The sequence below is a fragment of the Monodon monoceros genome, unplaced genomic scaffold (genome assembly GCF_005190385.1).
Source record: "Monodon monoceros isolate NGI ecotype Baffin Bay Population unplaced genomic scaffold, NGI_Narwhal_1 Super_Scaffold_21, whole genome shotgun sequence".
NCBI lineage: Eukaryota > Metazoa > Chordata > Mammalia > Artiodactyla > Monodontidae > Monodon > Monodon monoceros.
The window spans coordinates 124,438,340-124,458,583 of NW_021703778.1; the positions used below are offsets into that span (position 1 = coordinate 124,438,340).

The following is a 20,244-nucleotide window of genomic DNA, read 5'->3' on the forward strand; positions in this document are numbered from 1 at the left end:
AGCTCCTTACAACTCTACAAGGTAATTTCTAGAATCTTCACTTTATAGATAGAGTTTACATACAGAGTTTAGGTTTTATTTATCAATATAGAAAGCTAATAAAAGCAAATATGCTCAGATATAAAATCAGGACAATCTGCTTCTAGAGGCTAGTCTCTTTTCACTATATAACAAACTCTCCCTCAAAATATAAATCCATTTTTAGTAACTTACCAAAAAAAGGCACACAAGGTGGATTGATTGACTTAAGTTTCAACAGATATTTTTTAAAATGATCTTGACTTAATTCCACAGCTTCATCCAAAATTTTCCTTTTTCTTTCCTGCAATGCCTTTAAAATATATAAACTGAGCATAATTTGCTTTTTTACAATTCAATCATATTTTATAGATGCAGAGCTTTCAATTTTTAAATTTTGCAAATATGTGAAAAACAATTTTTAAAATTAAGAGATGAGTACTATTTTTATCTGCACTTGCTGGAAATGATTTCTTATCTATAAATATAAAACTTTAAAACTTATTTTTTTCTAATATAAATTAGAGGATTAAACAATAAAAAAATCTTCCACAGGGTATTATTAGTTATAATCCTGATTAGCCAGAGTTTCAAATTATAGCTGTTGGAGAAAAATATAATCCCATGGCATTCAAATATTTTTCCACTGAAAGATCTTCTGGGGCTAAGGGTAATAAGGTTTTGGTAAAGAGGAGAAGGCTGTAGGAGGCAGACAAGAACTGAACAAAAATGTAGTAAACCAAGTAAGCAGTCATTTATTTTATATTTCATTATTACATTTTTTAATTAAAAATGAATTATTTTATTTTAAACCTGATAAATACACACACACACAAATTGACAGCAAACATTATACTTGATGGAAAACGATTCAACTCATTTCCTTTTTTTTTTTTTTTTAAAGATTTTTTTTGATGTGGACCACCTTCAAAGTCTTCACCGAATTTGCTACAACACTGCTTCCGTTCCACGCCCCAGCCCTTTGGCTGTGAGGCATGCGGGACCCCAGCTCCCCAACCAGGGACCACTCACTCACCCCCCGCACACTGGAAGGCGAAGTCCCAACTACTGGACTGCCAGGGAAGTCCCTCAACTCATTTCCTTTAACTTAAGGAAAAAGCAAAGGTGACTGCATTGTAACTTTTATTCAGTACTATACAGAAGTCCTAACTAGAATGGACAAGAAAAATAAATAAAAGACTAGGGATTGAAATGAAAAACTGTCAGTATTCACAGAAGAAATGATTGTCTGTGAAGACATGAAATAAATCTACAAATAGAATGTTAATGAGAGAATGTAGCAATATTGCTGGATATGATATAAAACCAACAGGCAAAAATCAACTGCATTTCTAGATATCATCAACAAAGAAAACAAGATTATTAAAATATTCTAATATAAATCTAACAAAACAGATGTGAGATCTTCATCAAGAAAACCATAAACTGTATTAAATAAATAAATAAATGGAGAGATACACCATGTTCATAGTTGGGAAGATTCATTATTGTAAAAATGTCAGTTCTTCATAACTGATTTATAGAACCAGTATAATTCTTACCAAAACCCCAAACTTTAAAATAATTAAACTTAAAATGATTCTAAAATTTATATAATAGCAAGGGGTCAAGAGTAAGTCACTCTTGGGAATTTCCTGGCAGGCCAGTGGTTACGACTCGGCGCTTTCACTGCCAGGGCCCAGGTTCAATCCCTGGTCAGAGAACTAAAAAAAAAAAAAAAAAGAGTAAGTCACTCTTGAAAAAGAATGGTTGGTGGGGACTTGCCCTATTACACTGTATCAAGAACTAGTATAAAATTACAGTAATTTAAACATGTGGCACTAGCACAGTAATAATCAAATACATCAAAAGAACAGGATAGAGGGACCAAAAACAGGCCCACACATTTATGGATACTCAACTTACGATACAGCTGACACTACAGATCAAAGGAGAAAGAATGGACTTTGAATAAATGTGTGAGATCAACTGGCTAGCCAAATGGAAATTAGATTCCATACTCAAAACTCATTTCCAGCTGGATTAAGGACTTAATGAGAAAGATAAAACATTAAGGTAACAGAGGAGGATCTATTAAACAAGACACCAAAAAGCACAAATTACAAAGGAAAAAATAAGTAAATGTGATATTAAGAATTTTTGTTCAGCAAAAGACATCATAAAAAATGGTGAAAATAGAAGCTTCAATCTGGAAAAAGATATTTACAACACACATAACTGACAAAGGATTAAAATCCAGTATATGAGAGAACTCATACAAATTCATTAGAAAAACTCAACCAAAAAAGTAAAAAATTCCCACAATACAAAGAGCCAATAAAACATCTTAAAAGAGGTTCAAACTCATTAGAAATTAGGGAATTATAAACCCACACCACAAGACTAGAAAAATAAAGAGAACTGACAATATCAAGTGTTAGCGAGCATGTGGAACAACCAGAACTCAAGCTTCTGGTGGGAGTATAAACTGGTATGATTAATACTTGAGAAAACAATTGGGCATTATCTATTTTATCTATTCTATCATCCAATAATTCTACTCCTAGGTATACAACTTAAGAGAAATTTGTGCATGTAAGCACCAGGATAGATGCAGAAAATGTTTATGGCAATATTACTGATAATAGTGCCACACTAGAAACAATCCAAATGACCATTAGCTAACTAACAAATAAATAAATAAGCAAATAAAGAAATAAATTTTGGTAAAGTTATTTCTTTAATATGTTACAGCTATAAAAAAAGAATGAACTATAGTTAAAAGAAACAATATGGATGAATTTTAGGAATATAATATGTTGAGTAAAAGAAGTCTTAGAAGAATTATATTCATATATAATTAAGAAACATGCAAAATGAAACAACACTGTTTAGAGATACAAATAGTAAAACTATAGAAAAAAGCAAGAGAATGATAAGCACAAGATTCAGCATAGTAGCTGGCTCTGAAGGGGCAAGGAAGGAGATGGACTGGGAGGGGTTCTTAAACTGGATGCCAGGTAAACAGGTATTCTTTGTATTTTCATTCTTTATACCATATACCTATTTTTATAAATATTGTTGAATATAAATATTCAACACTTTAAGAAACTAAAGCTTAACGTCTCAAAATGAATACACTCCTTCAGAGTTTTCAAAATGAGAACTGAAATTATTAGTCCATTAGATAGATTTGGCAATATTTGACTATTAATATCTTTAATATAAATAAGTCCATACAAATCAATAACATGCAAACACCCAAACAGAAAAACACACACATGAAATCAGTCTAACCCTCCATTCCCCTCTAATCACAACCCATGGTAAGAACCAATGTGAAAAGAAGAGTATGTATCCTTCCACACTCTTCTCAATGCTTGTGCAGCTCACACGTTTACAGTTTGTTCTGTTTTGTTCCATCAAAATGAAATCATATTAATTTTTCTAAAGATTTTTTAATGGATTTTCCCCTAAATGTCACAACTATTCTTCCAAGACAATATACACAGATTCTATTCACTTTTTTTCTGTAGCTAACCAATATTCTACGCCATAGGTATAGGATAACATACTCAATCATTCTCCTACTGATGGACACAGGTTGTTTCTAGTTTTCTGCGACTACAATTACTGCTGCAGAAACTAGATCTTTGTACCTTAACTTTATAGTCCACTGCTTTTATTTCTGGGTCCAAAAGTATCTGTATTTTAACATATACTGCCAGATTACTTTCTAGTAACATTGTAAAAGTTCACATTCCCAAAGGCAAATATATTTGCGTGGCTGAGTCTCTAACTTTTCTATACTTTCTATATCTTCTGAATTTTCAATGATAAACACTAAACATACACAATTTTATAATTAAAAAAAAACTAAGTTCTAGAAAGCATTTTCTCTATGTTACTCTTTCTTTGACTATATACTACAGGTGATTAAAGTAATTTGTACATTTATATTTAAAATTCTTTGTCATTTATTTGAGACAATGTACCACTGAAAAAATCCATTTGGAACTTCGTTACATTTAGGTAAGCATATTAAACAGTCACAAAATTCATATTCTTTTTTTTTTTTTTTGCGGTACACGGGCCTCTCACTGCCGCGGCCTCTCCCCTTGCGGAGCACAGGCTCTGGACGTGCGGGCTCAGCGGCCATGGCTCACGGGCCCAGCCACTCCGCGGCATGTGGGATCTTCCCGGACCGGGGCACGAACCCGTGTCCCCTGCATCGGCAGGCGGACTCGCAACCACTGCGCCACCAGGGAAGCCCCAAAATTCATATTCTTTGATGAATTCTAGGCTCACTTATACTGATGTATTTTCTAATATTGTGATATCACTGTGTTTAAGGAGTAAGATGGATTTATAAAGGATTTATTCAAAAAGATCAGTGGTAGAAGGAATCTCTTTCACATTAATTTTATCTCCCCCCAAAAGGATAAACTATTTAAGCCTAAAACTTACCTCAAAGGTATGATCTAGTCTATAGACTGATACTGAATTTACTGCACTGACGATCTCTAATACACCATTGAAATTATTCAAATCTTGAAAAACTTGCAGAATTTCTATAATTCTACTTAGTACTGCCACCCGTTCCTCAAAATTTTCTGCTTCCACAATGCACCTAACCAAAAAAAAAAAAAAAAAAGAAAACAGAAAATCATGGCTTAGAAAGCAAGTTCCTTGTTCCACATAGAAAAGAATATATTTTCAGCCACAATTTTTGCTTATATATGACTTAATATTATAGAAGTATAATATTAAGAAGTAGTAAGACAAAGTAAATAAAAACTTACTTTTCAAACCAGAGAGTGAGGTTTGTGGTGTGGCGAATCATTTTTAATAAATTTGGAGAATTTATTTCTTTATCTTCTTTGGTCCATACACTCCCTACAAGTTCAGAAGGTTGAACTTTCCTGTGGAAGCAAAAATCAATGCACTTAACCTACAAAGGATTAGTATCAAAATTATTTAAAGGTCTCCTAAAACTTAATAAGAAAAAGACAAGTCTAAAAGATAAAGGAACAAACATAGAAGCAGGTAATTCACAGAGAAACAGAACTGAATAGCCATGAACATGAAAAAATACTTTAACTCTTACTCAGGGAAAAGAACATTAAACCACAAGGAAATCCCATTTTATTCCTATCACACTAACTGAAGTGTAATACCAAATGGGTAAAAATGTGGATAAAAAGGGAACTCTCCATCACTGATGTGCAAGTAAAATTTGATACTTTTGTAAAATAATTTGGCAATATCTCATAATACTGAAAATATACATACTAGATCACCCAGCAATTGTACACCTAGGTATACATTCTAGATACACCAGTTTATAAGAAAACATTTTTAAGAATGTTCAGTCAAGCATTGTTTCCAAGAGTGAAAAATCCCAAACACCCTAAAGGCTCCTCATCAAGAGACTGGATAAACTGTGGAGTATTCATACAATGGAATACAATATAGCAATTAAAATAAGCAGACTAGAGCTATACTCAGCAACAAATGCTAGAATCAATTTAAGTAAAAAACAAGTCACGGAATGATATATCAGTATAAGCAACCTTAAAATGTGCAAAATAATGCTACATATTGTTTATGAATGTGTGTATGTGTATAAATTATAAAGACATACATAGGAATAGTAAATATCAAATACAAGATAGTGGTTATCCTTTGGAAGAAAGAAGAGAAATGGGATTAGACAGAATTACACAAAGGGTTTCAATTTTATTTGTAATGCTTTTGTTGTTGAGGCACCCGCATTGTATTATCTTCTATATTTTTTTAATACCTGAAATACTTAATAAAAAATCAGATGGAAGAGCAGATTAAATCACTGTATACAGTGATTCAGGATTACATAATTTTTAAAAAATTGACCATTGGCATTGCCATCACTGTCCTACAGACTTGGCTATTATAATAATAAAAAAGTTCAGTAGATTTGAATGTAAATGGGTACTCTGAACAGTCTCAGAAGTAAGTTTTCTTAAGTGGTTCTATTATTTCACCAGAAATTAGTTTACAAAGAGTGTCAGTATTTTACATATGGTACCCTTCTTCCATAATACACATATCACTTAACAAAGGTATTTCTATGTTCTGAAAGTAGGTCCACATAGAGCTAAGTGCTCCCTTATTCCTGATGTCCATTCATGTGACACTATAAGGAAAAACCTGATTCTGTACTATTTGCTTTATCTAAGGAATAAGTCCCTTCATTCCCACCTATCACAAATCCCACAGTAAAGAAGCAACTTAAGTGCCCATCAACAGGTGAACGGATAAAGAATTTGTGAGACATACACACACACACACACACACACAAATATTACTCAGCCATAAAAAAGAATGAAATTCTGCCATTTACAACAACATGGATGAACCTAGAGGATATTATGCTAAGTGAAAGAAGTCAGACAAAGAAAGACAAATACTGTATGTTATCACTTATATATGGAATCTAAAAATATAACAAACAAATGAATATAACAAACAAACAGACTCAGATATAGAGAACAAACTAGTGGTTACCAGTAGGGAGAGAGAAGGGGGAGGGGCAAATTAGGGGGAGGGAATTAAGAGGTAACAAAGTACTATGTATAAAATAAATAAACTACAAAGGTATTTAGCACAGGTAATACAGCCAATATTTTATAGTAACTTTAAATAAAATAGCCACAAAAATATTGAATCACTATATTGTACACCTGAAACTAATATAATATTGTGTATCAACTATACTTCAATTTAAAAAACTGTGTTTTCCTACAAAAAAAATCCTACAATATCAACAAAAACCACCTGAACTCCAAATTACTTAAAATATAACATGACACTCTGAATGAGATGGTAACAAACTCTGATGGGTGTGCTAAATTCTGAACAGCACAGTCAGGGCAAATCAGAAACCCAATTCTAAAGAAGGTAAAGTTTTATATCTGGTGCTTTCCCACATTCTCCATTTACACTAAAAAAGCGGCTTCTGAATGCAGAAAAGTTTTTGATGGAATGATAGTGGTAGGGGTTTATTTTCTGGATGGGGCTGGCAGGTGGCGACTACCTGTAAGGCCTGTACTCTGTTTTTGTTTTTTTTTTTTTTTGCAAGGCCTCCACTCTTCACAGGAGCCTGGGTTGTAAATGAAAGAAGAAAGCTTAAATTATGAGGTAGGAGATAGGACAGAAAGAGGCTAATGTACTGGGAAGGACAGTGGTTTTAAAAAAAATGACAGAGAAATAAGTTGATAAAGCAAGTTGAAAAGAGAAAAAACTGTGGTTAGGAAGGTATGAGATGTGTGAGTTAGTAATTCTGGAATAAAATTTGGAGTGATGACAAGATTCAGAATATGACCATAGGAAATGTCTGATTTGGAGTAAGGAATGGCATTGGAAGTGATAAAGCCATGAAGCTAAAAGATTAGGTTGTAAATGGGTGATCTGTGTGGATACAGAGGCAGGAACTGCTTTATATATAAAGACAAATGATGGGATACAGATAAAAATAGTCAAGCATATTTCTAGTGATCCTTATAAACAAAAGAAAATGGCTCAGAAGTTTTAAGTATGGTTCATCATCACACTATTTCAAAAATATACTTTTCTTTAAAGTGAATATTGACTTCAAATAGCTAAAGTATTTGAGACTCCTTAAAAGAAGTGAAGAAATCTTTACTCTTCTAAGAATTTTGTTACTCATTTGCCTTGCAAACCTAACCCAGTCAAGCCCCACATTAAAATTTTGATTACATATTGAAAAAAACCTTTTGATTACATATTTGAAAAAAAAAAGAAGAAAGCTTATCTCACTCAATATTCTATTTACTTAGCTGCCCAGAGCCTAGCATCCATACTGTCTTAACGGAACCAACTCAAACTAAAGCAAGATGAGAAAGTATTAGGAATAGGAGCTGGGTGACTGTCTATAAAGTGGTTGCTATTGTACTGCATTAGTCTTCTCTCTGCCACTCCTCTTGTGAAGGATTGCTAGGACCTAATCTAGGCCTGAAGAGCAATAATTTATGACTTTCACCTGCAGAACAGACTATAGTTAAAAACTGTCCTATGAACTTTCTTCCCAACCCACAAGAATAGATGAAGTATTTTTAAGCACACATGAATAATTTTCAAAATGTTCTGAAAATAGATGGAACTGTTCAAAGTTCTTGAAAACAGAGCAGCGAATTAATGTTAATTGTCTACCTGTAGAGATCAGATTCCAAAAGTGTCAGCTGACGTGCAATTTCTATTGGATGAAGTGTCATGAGATCAAACGTTTCAAACTGTCCTGGTCTGCTGATATGCCATTCAATTGGTGGAGGTGGACTTTCAAAGGTAATATTATGGCTTATTCCATTTGCCTGAGCTTGTTTCTTCCTCTTGATGATCTTAGCAATTGACTCTACCCATTTCTTCATAGCTTTCCCTAGAAAAAGAACACAAACAAAAATGCCCTTTACTTGACAGATATAACTGCAAATCTTCGTATAATCTGTAACTTTCATGCACCTTCATGAAACCCCACTCATGTCCACCCTCTACTCCTGATGTTATTTCAAAGCAAATCTAAGATATCATATAATTTCATTCATATTTAAGTATTATCTAAAAGTTAAAAACTTTAAAATAACCATAATACCATTATCACGTATAAAAATGACAATATCTTCTTAATATCATCAAATATCTAGTTAGTATTCACATTTCCCTGATCGCCTCATGTTTTATTACAGTTAGTTTGTATGAAATAGGATCTGAACAAGATCTGCATATTGCATTGAGTCAGTATGTGTCAAGTCTCCTTTCATCTACAGGTTCCCCTTTCATCTCTCATTTTTGCTTGCAATTTGTTTGTTGAAATTCAATCACTTGTGGAGTTTCCCAAGTCTGAATTTTGCCAATTCCATCTCTGTGGTATCATTTGCCATGTTTCTCTGTCCCTGTATCTTCTGTAAATCAACACATACAGATTTGATCTGGTCCAGGATAAACTTTCGACATGAATACTTGCAAGACTATTTCTGATAAGAGGCATATAATGTCTCTCTTTCTATGTTACTGGGAGTTGAGAAATGGTAATATTCTCATTCTATCATTCCTTCTTCACTTATTAGTTGCAATGCTTCTTTAAAAACTTTCCCTCATCAACTATTTAGTTATCTTGAGGTATAACTTGGATAGGAAAGGCCTTTAAACAAAATCATTTACTTGCTTTATTCTAATATGTGTGTGTATTTTCGAAGCGTCTTAGATCACATATACTCTAGTGTCTTCATTAAGAACATTAAGTTAAAAATTAACTTAGTACTATAAACAATTTTAAAGCACACATGATAAAAATGTGTTTTAAACATCTCAAAACTGAAACAAAGGATCACATTCTCTATTTAAAGTAAAATTTGCCTTGAAGAACAAGCAGGATATGAAAGAAGCTAGACTTAATTATGGTATTCTTAATTAATGCCTTATACTATCAGAGAAAACATGAATTTTCTTGATTCAACAGCATACATTTGATATGTACATTTGTTTAATATTCACCACCTAGAGTTTCATTTCATGGGCTGTGTTCTGAAACTTCAGGTAGGAAACTCCTATCTTTCAGGTGTCAAAAATACACCAAAAACTTTTCCAGGGGAAGTAAATATTATTTAAGAATCTGTTAACCATTCAAAACTGAAGAATAAGATTAAGGAGGAGAAGAAAACAAATTAAATTACACAAACATTTAATTATTTAAAGGAATGGCAACCATGAGATGAGATAACATTAAAGGGCTTAAATTTACTAAAGAGGACTTCTGACTTCTTAAAAAAGATTCTCCTAAAAAACGTCAAAAGGCAAGATTTTAACACTTCAGGTGGTTCTAAACACATGTGAGCTCCTTAGAATCTATAAAAATTATTCCAAATGTTATTTCTGCCTTTTAAAAATGAAAAATAGTTTAGCTTCTTAAATTGAAGGTCATAAATTAAAAAAAAAACTCATGAGACAGAAGATCCAATCAAATCTTCAAATAATATACCTCTTACACTTGAAATGAAGGATTCTAGTCTTTCAAGCAACTCCAAGTCTCTTTCAAAGTCATAAAAATGGTGTTCAACCCAGTGCCGAAACACATTCAAGATCCTGACAAAATGAAAAGAAACACATTTTAGTGAAACCCAAGCATTCAATTATACTTCTTTCACTTCTCTAATGCCGTGGTGATACTTTTATATACTAGGGCCAATATAACACTCAAAAGAGTCTCTAATTTCTATTTAACTAATACCTTAAGTGGTTCAGTAATATGAACTGTTTATTATTCAAAAATTATACTTTAAAAAATTTATAAGCATAAAAATCGTGGCTTCTATACTTATCCATTTATGTTCTGGAAAAGTACTTTTTCTTTATTTATATGTAGAAAATTCATACTCTGTCCAATACAAAAGCAACTTTTAAGTTCTTCAATTATATTTTCCATATAAAATGGAAAACCAATTAAGATGTAGTGTATTTGGTTCTAAATTCAAGTGCTATCATCAAATTTCTATGTAATTTACAGGTAGGTTCACATTCTTTTATTTCAAAAGACAAAAATATTTCTGACAGCTATTTTGTTTTACAGTATGTGAAAAATAATTACTTACAGAGATTTAAGTAATAGAAATTTAAGCAATCTATACAAATAAAACATTCCATTCTCCATCACGAAGATACAGATACTGTATATTAATTACATTAGCATTTTTCCTTCATTATTTCAATGAATATTTCTAGTTTATCTTCCCACCCACTGCCCGCGACCCCAGCAACTGTCAGACAATAGTTTTTTTTCCCAGACTAAGAAACTATTTTAAATTACTAATGGTATCTGTAATAAAACAACCTTAAGTGCCTGGTTGGCTCAGTGGCTTAACGAGTATTTCAAATGATCACAAAATTGATAGCTTCTAGGCTAACACTAGTTTTCAAATAACTCTGCTTCCATCCTTTCTACTTCCTAGTTTCTACAGAATCCAATGTAATTTAAAAATTATTATCATGTAAAAGAAAAAAAAATCTCATCACTAGATTTCACCAAAATTAAGAAAAGTAAGATAATGCAAAGACGGGGAGAAAATATGTGTAAAACATTTATCTGACAAAAGACTGGCGTCCAATCCTACTCAATACACTACTACAACTCCATAATGAAAAGACAACTCAATAAAAAATAGGCAGAAGATTTTAATAGAGTCTTGACCAAATAAATACGAATAGCCAATAACAGACAATAAAAAGTTCTCAACATTGCATCATTGAAAAAATATTAGTTAAAATCATAAAGAGATATCATCACTATACCCCACCTGTTTGGCTAAGGTATGAACACTGACATCACTAAATACTGGTAAGGATAAGGAACAACTGGAACTCTCATAAATTGTTGGTGAGAGTATAATATTGTACAATTACTTTGGGAAAAGATTTGGCAGTTTCTTTTAAAATTAAGCACACACCTACCCTATGACCCAGGCTCCCACTTTGAATTATTTACAAAAGATATATGAAAAAACATGTTCACGAAAGACTTATAAACTTCATAGCAGCTTTACTCATAATAATCAAAAACTGAAAAGAACCCAGGTGTCCTTCAGTGGGAAAGTGAATAAACAAATTGCGGTATATTCATATAATAGAATACCACCTCAGCAATAAAATAGAACAAACACTGATATAAGCAACAACATGCTCAAAAGCATGTTGAGTGAAAGAAGTCAGACACAAAAGAGTATATAATACACAAATCCATTTACATGAAAGTATAAAACAGGTAAAAGTAATCTATATAGGAAATTGAAAGCTGCTTTGGGCAATGAGAACAAAAATTGATTAGAATGGGCATTAGGGAACTTTGCCGGGTGAAAGTAACATCTTATACACCTTGACAGGAGTGTGGATTATAGAGATGTATTTGTTAAAAATTCAAAGTACACTTAAGATGTGTGTGTTTCATTATATACACATTTTACAACAACAGAATAAACAAATACTGAACTGTTAATTATATACAAACTGAAGTATTTAAAGAGAAATGTACTTTGAAATATGTCCCCCAAATTGGATGATTAATGGACCAAGAGAAGAATGATAAATCCATAGATCTGTGATAAAGTAAGGATAGTAAACTGCTAACAGTAGATCTAGGTGGTAGAGTCCTAGGTGGTACAGTTCACTGTAAAATTCTTTCACCTTTGCGTTATGTAAAAATTTTGTAATACAATGTTGGAAAAAGTTACTATCATTATAAAAATTACTATTATTGCTAAAAATCCTTTAATGCTCATAGGCCAAGTTTAATAACTTGGCATGGATTTCAAGGCCACTGACAACTCCGCCCATTCCATGTAGTTAATCTCATCTACTACTACCTGCAATACAATTCATTCCTCTTGAGTCATTTTCCTTACCTATTTCCTCTGCACACTACCCTCATTTCTGCCTTCCTGCATTTGTTCATACTATTTCTCACGACTCTGAATACCAACAATCACCTTTCTGCCTATCTATCTAAATCCTACATATCCTTTGGGAGCAATTTCAGATTTTACCTCTTCCAAAATGCTTTCCCTAATTTTCCTGAAATTTTATGAGGCTGTATCTTTCTAAGCCACTTAAACACTTGACATTTAAAGTAGAATAATATACAACTGTTTCATGTATCCCTTTTCCCCAATAAAACTGTAATATCACAGTGGCAAAGAGGATATTCTATGCTCTGTTTTTTTGTTTGGCAGTGCTGCGCAGCATGCAGGATCTTAGTTCCCAAACCAGGGATCGAACCTGTGTCCCCTGTGATGGTAGCATGGAGTCTTAACCACTGCACCACCAGGGAAGTCCCTCTATGCTATTTCTGTATTCACTATAGTTACAAGTACAGGGCTGAGAACACAGAAAATGCTTAGAAATAAATACTTAAAGAACATATATGACTGAGAGTCTAATATTATATTCTGCTCTAATATAGCAACCTCATAAATGTGTGCCTCATGTCAAGGGGCTTAATTTGAGTGTGGATTAGTACAAATGCATCACAGCCAGTAGAAAAAAGTTAATTACTTCTTTATGGTTCAGGGGTAAATAATCTCATCTTCTTATGCAAAGAATGACATATTAAAAGTTTTGGCTGACAGACATATAGTTGGGAGCACTATCATTCCTCTAAAACTGCATTTATTTGTGGCAATCATCCTGAAAAATAAGCAGTTAATATACTCAGTTTCAAAATGTCAATTTATTCATTAATATTAATCAAGGAAACTTAACATTTACAGGGAAAAAATATTTAGATCATATACAATTAATAAGATATCTCAGTTTTCCCATGGAAAAAGGTAGATAATACTTTGGTTTTCACTTGGACTATAAATAAGCCTAATCAAAGGAGCTTCCAATTTTCAATGCTCTGTGAACACTGAAACAAACAAACAAGCACTGGTTTACGAAGTCAGATATGGATCCTCTCCTGTCACTCCCTTCATATGACCTATCTCAAACTACTTTATCCTGTTAAGTTTCAATTTTCTCTTAAACAAAGTGGAAATAGTAATTGTGTTGTGAGGATGAGATAAAAAAGATAAAGCACTTAGGCACACAGAGTAACCTAACAACCAGCAGATGTTATTATCAGATACATTTTTAGAAATTATTAAACCGATAACCAATAAGGACCTACTGTATAGTACAGGGAACTATACTCACTATCTTGTAATAACCTATAATAGAAAAGAATCTAAAAAAGAAAAAAAATATATATATATAAAACTGAATCACTTTGCTGTACACCTGAAACTAACACAAGATTGTAAATCAACTATATTTCAGTAAAACTTTTTTTAAAAAGAAAAAGCATGAAAAAAAATAAATTATTGAAATGACACTTTTTAGATAAGTAACAAATGTCTATGTATCTTGTGGGAAAAGAGTGAGGAAAGAACTAGAACTTTCATAAATATTATAAATGGTAAAAAAGCCCAGAATTACTAAATGATCACAATGAGACAACGAAGACAAAAAGGGGGAGGGGGGATTGACAGTAGGCAAAATTCATGAAATTTTATAATTTTTATTTATTAGGTACCCTGATCTGCAAGCGTAACATATCACATGCTAGAGATATCTGATGCATATAACACAGTATATTTTAATAATTAAATTTCTTCAGGGAATTAAGAGTAGCTGCACATAAAAAGAACTTTGGAAGTTTAATTTAAACTGCTATGAAATTAATAATACCTACATCTGAATTAAGAGGTAAAAACTTTTGTGCTAACTATGTATTGAAAATCGAATGGCACATAAAAAATATAATATTCAGGCCAAACCTAAGTTGTACTGGTTGGACGTATTCCTTGCGAAACCTTTTAAGGTCTGCACTGATTGGCTGCTCGCCTTTCTCTACTGCCAATTTATCTGCTTCAGTAGGTTCTGGCTCTGGAATTTCAAATCTAAGAAGAAAAGCAAAATGAGAGAAATTTTTTGTTGTTCATACAGAAATGAGAAAGATTTCAAATACAGCAGAAAAAATATTTTAACTAACCAACCTTCTTTACTACCATTTATGTGAAAAGTGCAATTACTGATAAACTTCTCTTGAAGTATTACATACTACAAAAAACTGCCCTTTGTCTATAGTACTAAGTACTTATATTCTTACTTTTATCAAAAAAAAGTTTAATAACTAGCATTGACCAACATACGAAAGGTCAGTGGAAAAGATCCAAGAAAAGAATCTATAAAGAGTATGACCTCTTTAAAGAACATAACAGAGATACCTTATCTAATAATCTGTCCTTAATATTTATTAAAATGAAAGTAAATTTCCTAAAATAAGTGAATATAAATCCAAAGAGAAGTCCCACACTGAATTTTAAATATTATTTAAAAAACATAACTAAGTGGATAAGGTAAAAAAATCAAAGTTAAAAAAAAAAAAACCTTCCCCAACCATAGGAAATATAGCGAAAATTTGTCTAACACGTGCTTTCCTTATTTTGGACATGGAAAGGCAGCTAAGTAAATCTTCATAGCACATTATACTAACTCAGTCTGCTATACTTAGTTTCATGGAACAACATAATGATAGAGGTCCAGATAAAATTCTGGTAGTTAAGTTTGAAAATGTAAAACAAAAATTATTTTGAAGTCCAGATACTATCATTCAACCTATAAAGCATTTAAAGTACCACTAACATACTCAGTAAAAAAAAGTCAATCCAAAACTTAATTTTAAAAAATTAATCATAATAAAGGAAATTTTAATTTTTTTAGGTCTAATAATGATACTGTATTATGGTTTTAATAAGGACACTTATCTTTTAGAAATACAAAATGGGAATATTTACAGATGAAATATGTTGCCAAGGATTTACTTCAAAATAATCCTGGAATTAGGGTGTTCAAGTCAGTATGGAAACAGATGAAACATGAGTTGATAATTATTGAAGTTGGATGATTGATAAATAGGGCTTATTATATTCTACTTACTCGTTTATGTTTTAAAATTTTCCACAGTAAAAAGTTTGTTTCAGAAGTAAAAAGTCTCTTTCAAGGAAGTATTGTTTTATTGAATAGAAAAAATTTCATTAAAATTCATAGGTTTTTTATCCTGTAAAAAATGGGTCTTTCTGATTACCACTATAAATATTGCTAAGATCTGAAAAGATCTGTTATAAACAGGGATTTCAGTAAGTATGCTGCTTGAAGAGAATAGTAATACTGCAAATTTAATGTCAAATAAATTATGTTCAAAAACTACCGGAGGACATACTAGATACCTAGCACTTTGCAAGGTACAAAACAGTTAACTTTAAAAAAAAATTTAAATATAAGTGAAATATTTTTCTTACCGTTCAATCAGTAAGCTTAGCAATTCCTGTGGTTTACAAAATGAACGATACGTAGTAAGAAAAGTGCGAACAAAATTGGGATCTGAAAAGGTAGAGCATAAAACAGGTTGCATATTCAATTTATTCAGATTAATTAATTCAAAGTACCATATTTTGGAGGGGTTCCTTCCTTACATACCTGCATACATGTGATATGTTAACCTTTCAATTAATTTCACCACAGTTCCTCCTTTAATAATGGGGATTCCACTTCTACTTTGCAAGTTGTCTTCAAAAACAATGTTTTCCTCAGAGTCTTTTACCACAAAACGATACACTTCAGGACTCGGTAATCTAAGTGGTTGTTCATTTTCTTCCTTCAGTAATACTGAATCTAGCATTCGATCTAGAGTACTACGATAATGAAGAGAAATAAGTGCTGCCATCCAATTATTTTTCTCTTCAGCAGACTTAGCAGCAAATATTATGCTGTTTTCATCTTTGGATACTAATTCAAAAGCATGCTTGCACTCACAAGTATCTTCTTTATCACATATTTGTATTTTCCTCATGACAAATTTTTCTTTTAATCTGTATTCTGCACTACTGTATCCTGGAAGGCGTGACTGGCTATGATTGGGTTTGCAGCTAATCATTAAGCCATCAAAGAGAAAAATATGCCGTTCGTGTTTAGCACCAATTCTTGTCAATGGGCCTTCCATAATAAATTCATTACAACACTGTCCAATATCTTTGCCTTCCCATCCATCTATGTTTTTCTGAATTTCATTCATTTTTTTAATAGCCAGGTGCTTGCTTCTTAATTGACGATTATAAAAAGGGCAAACAGGATCCCTAAAAAAACAACAACAAAAAAAAACCCAGATAAACTTAGCTTATTCAATGGTTAAGCAACCTTAATTGCCTTAGGTATGAACTACCTCAAATCAAGTGACAAAAATATTAAATAACTAAACACTAGATTTTGCACACAGCGTTTACTCGCTTCTAACTTTGCCACTAAATAATACATGCCTCAATTTCATTATTGTGAAAGAGAAATAGTAGAGGCTCTATATACCATTCTTAATTCCATAAGAATTAAAATGAAAATAACACTAAATTTCTTATATAAATGATACAAAAATTATTTAATGTATCTTTTAAAAATTTTATTAAATATATCTTAACAATGCCAATTTTAAAAGACTAAAGGACAAAAGAAAAATGTAAAACAAAACTATAACTTTCAAGAATGCAACTATCACTGTAAGTAACACTTCTTTAGAAAACCAGACATCAGGCGTAAGAGAAGTATTCCACAAGCATTCATATTTTCAACAGTTTGGAATTACCCAGGTCGGCGTCTAGGTGAATACTGCTTGTAAATTCGGTCCATGCTACCTTGGAGATTCATAAGAGCAGTAATAGCTTGGTTCAAACATTCTCTGTCTTCATGCTCTTCACTACATGCTTTCAATTGCTAAGAAAAACCAAAAAGAAAAATTAAACCTGCATTGGTCAATTCTTTCCCTTTCTCATAATTAGAGGAAGCAGCAACAAATATTATGAACTCTCAAAAGAATTTTAAATACACTTAATAAAAACAACTATAATTTTATATAATTATGTATACCTCCTGATCCTTCAAACCAGCCCTCTTTCTACATATGTAAATACAACACAGATATTACTACCATTACAATCAGGGGAAAAAAAAAAACAACTGTGATAACTATTTGGACATTTTCCAGATATATCAAAATAGTTTAAAACATGCAAAGCATGAAACTTACAAATTATTTTATTTATGAGTAACTATGAACAGAGAAAAGATAAACACGTATTACTTCACATTCTCTAATGACTAAATTCTTAAGTTTTAAAGATTTCTAAAAGCTTGCATATCTTTGTTATACAACATAATCAAGTATGCTAACTTTAGCAATTCAATCTACCATAAACTTTCCTACAAACAGCATCACACAAAGATTCAACTGATATTTTTTACATCGTAAAATTCAACTATTCTAGTAAACATCAAGAAACCATGAAAGTTAATATCCTATCTTACTAATCTTAGAAATAAGATTTATAATTACAAATTGCGTTATTCATCCTAACAACTCTGGCTTTATTTCATTTAACCAAAAACTTCTCCCATAGCTCAGTCTCAAAATGGAAGAAAATTCATCTTATAATTCAGATTGGATGATGCGCCAGTGTTTTTTTCTTTTCTTTTTTTTTTTTTTTTTTTGCGGTACGCGGGCCTCTCACTGTTGTGGCCTCTCCCGTTGCGGAGCACAGGCTCCGGACGCGCAGGCCCAGCGGCCATGGCTCACGGGCCCAGCCACTCCGCGGCATGTGGGATCTTCCCAGACCGGGGCACGAACCCGTGTCCCCTGCATCGGCAGGCAGACTCTCGACCACTGCGCCACCAGGGAAGCCTGCGCCAGTGTTTTAATTTGTTTGACAGGAGAATTCAAAGTGGAGCATTATACAGAGATTATGTAGATACAAATTTATATGAGACTACATGAGAATATGGAAAAATCATGTGAGAATATGGAAAAATTACAATTGCTTCAGAAAACTTTAAAAAATTTAAGTGTATTTCATGATCTTAAACTACCTCACTAGAAATTTTATGACAAATTTTCCTTATATTCCAAGAACAATCTGAAAACCATTCAGCAATGGTTCCCTTTCCTCAGCAAGGAACTGAATGGATACTGTTTAAGTACTAGGTCCATTAACTTTCATTTACATGTCTAGAAATTATTCTCTAAAAAACAAAATTACTCTCTATATAGAGCACAGAGCCATCTGATATTTTTTAAGATACATATAAAAGTCTTGCTATCAAAGATTTGCAATATAAATAATTTAAGTGACTACCATTGGAAGTAAAACTTTCATCCTCTAGATTTAAGAAACAGAAAATTTAAAAGGAGAAAGAGACAAAAAACCACAGGAAGTTTGAAAAATGATCTTCACTCAATCATTCTGACTTCTAAAGGTGAAAATTACTATCAAATCACTTATTTTGCTGTTTAAAAGATTTCTTACAAAAAGATTCTTTCAGCTCCACTCTAAAATACCTCCCTAGTAAATACGGACACTGATGATATAAAATGCTTAATTATAGTTTTATTCTTATTGCTTTTGTTGATCCAAATTTCCAAATTATCACTAATGAGATTCTACCAAAATGAGAACTGCTTTCAATTTACAGGTATGAGGATACTAAATTTCTACTGTCTACTTGGTCTTAAGGCTGCTCAAACTCTTCCACATAAATGGCCTTGTCATTTCTAAATATCCATGAAGAATTACAGGCTGTCAAAGAGAAAAAAAACTTCAGGATGATTTCTTGGTGATACAAGTATACAAAACAATGGCTTTCTTTGGCATAAATGTAGTCCAATAATTTGCTAAATGTTTCTTGAATTTTGGGCAGTGAGATTCAACAAACATCAGATTAATGAATATCCAAGCTAATTCACTATAGCTGTCTGAGAGAATGTATTCTTACAGTGACACGGAAGTTATCACACTGAACTGCCTTGCAAGTTAAGTCATGCTCTTTCACACTGCTATGGCTTTCTACCTATCTGCCTCTGCTCCTCCTTATCTACCTGGTGAATTCAGCCTCTATGATACAGTTCAAATGCCTCCTCCCTATGAAGCTCTTTCCTTTTTTCTCCCCCCTTAAGTTTTCTCTTTTGAAATAATATCAAATTTGTAGAAAAGCTATAAAAGTAATACAACTGCTGTATACTCGAGTCACCAGTTTTTGTTTTTTTAAATAAATTTATTTATTTTTGGCTGCGTTGGGTCTTCTCTGCTGCACACGGGCTTTCTCTAGTTGCGGCCAGCGGGGGCTACTCTTCCTTGCAGTGTGCGGGCTTTTCATTGTGGTGGCTTCTCTTGTTGAGGAGCACAGGCTCTAGGCGCGCGGGCTTCAGTAGTTGCAGCACGTGGGCTCAGTAGTTGTGGCTCGCGGGCTCTAGAGCGCAGGCTCAGTAGTTGTGGCGCACGGGCTTCAGTAGTTGCAGCACGTGGGCTCAGTAGTTGTGGCTCGCGGGCTCTAGAGCGCAGGCTCAGTAGTTGTGGCGCACGGGCTTAGTTGCTCCACAGCATGTGGGATCTTCCCGGACCAGGGCTCAAACCGATGTCCCCTGCATTGGCAGGTGGATTCTTAACCACTGTACCACCAGAGAAGCCCTGAGTCACCAGTTTTTAACACTTTGCCACATAGGCTTCATCATTCTGTGTGTGAGTGTATGTGCATTTTCCCCCTGAACTATCTGAGAGTAGTTTGTGATACAGTCCTCTCAGTTCCTTGCTGAGGAAGGTGAAC

The 20,244-nt window shown here is 32.9% G+C and overlaps 1 protein-coding gene across 1 annotated transcript in view; it reads right to left on the reverse strand.

The window, feature by feature from the left end:
* SOS2 (SOS Ras/Rho guanine nucleotide exchange factor 2) overlaps window positions 1-20,244 on the reverse strand; it is a 99,706-nt gene that overhangs the window by 17,054 nt on the left and 62,408 nt on the right. The window contains exons 9-17 of the mRNA XM_029236234.1: window positions 17,237-17,364; window positions 16,081-16,736; window positions 15,903-15,984; window positions 14,379-14,501; window positions 10,052-10,155; window positions 8,230-8,452; window positions 4,821-4,940; window positions 4,486-4,648; window positions 214-331 (exon numbers count right to left, since the gene is read on the reverse strand). Of these exons, the coding sequence (XP_029092067.1) occupies window positions 214-331; window positions 4,486-4,648; window positions 4,821-4,940; window positions 8,230-8,452; window positions 10,052-10,155; window positions 14,379-14,501; window positions 15,903-15,984; window positions 16,081-16,736; window positions 17,237-17,364 (1,717 nt within the window). The remainder of the gene's footprint in view (window positions 1-213; window positions 332-4,485; window positions 4,649-4,820; window positions 4,941-8,229; window positions 8,453-10,051; window positions 10,156-14,378; window positions 14,502-15,902; window positions 15,985-16,080; window positions 16,737-17,236; window positions 17,365-20,244) is intronic.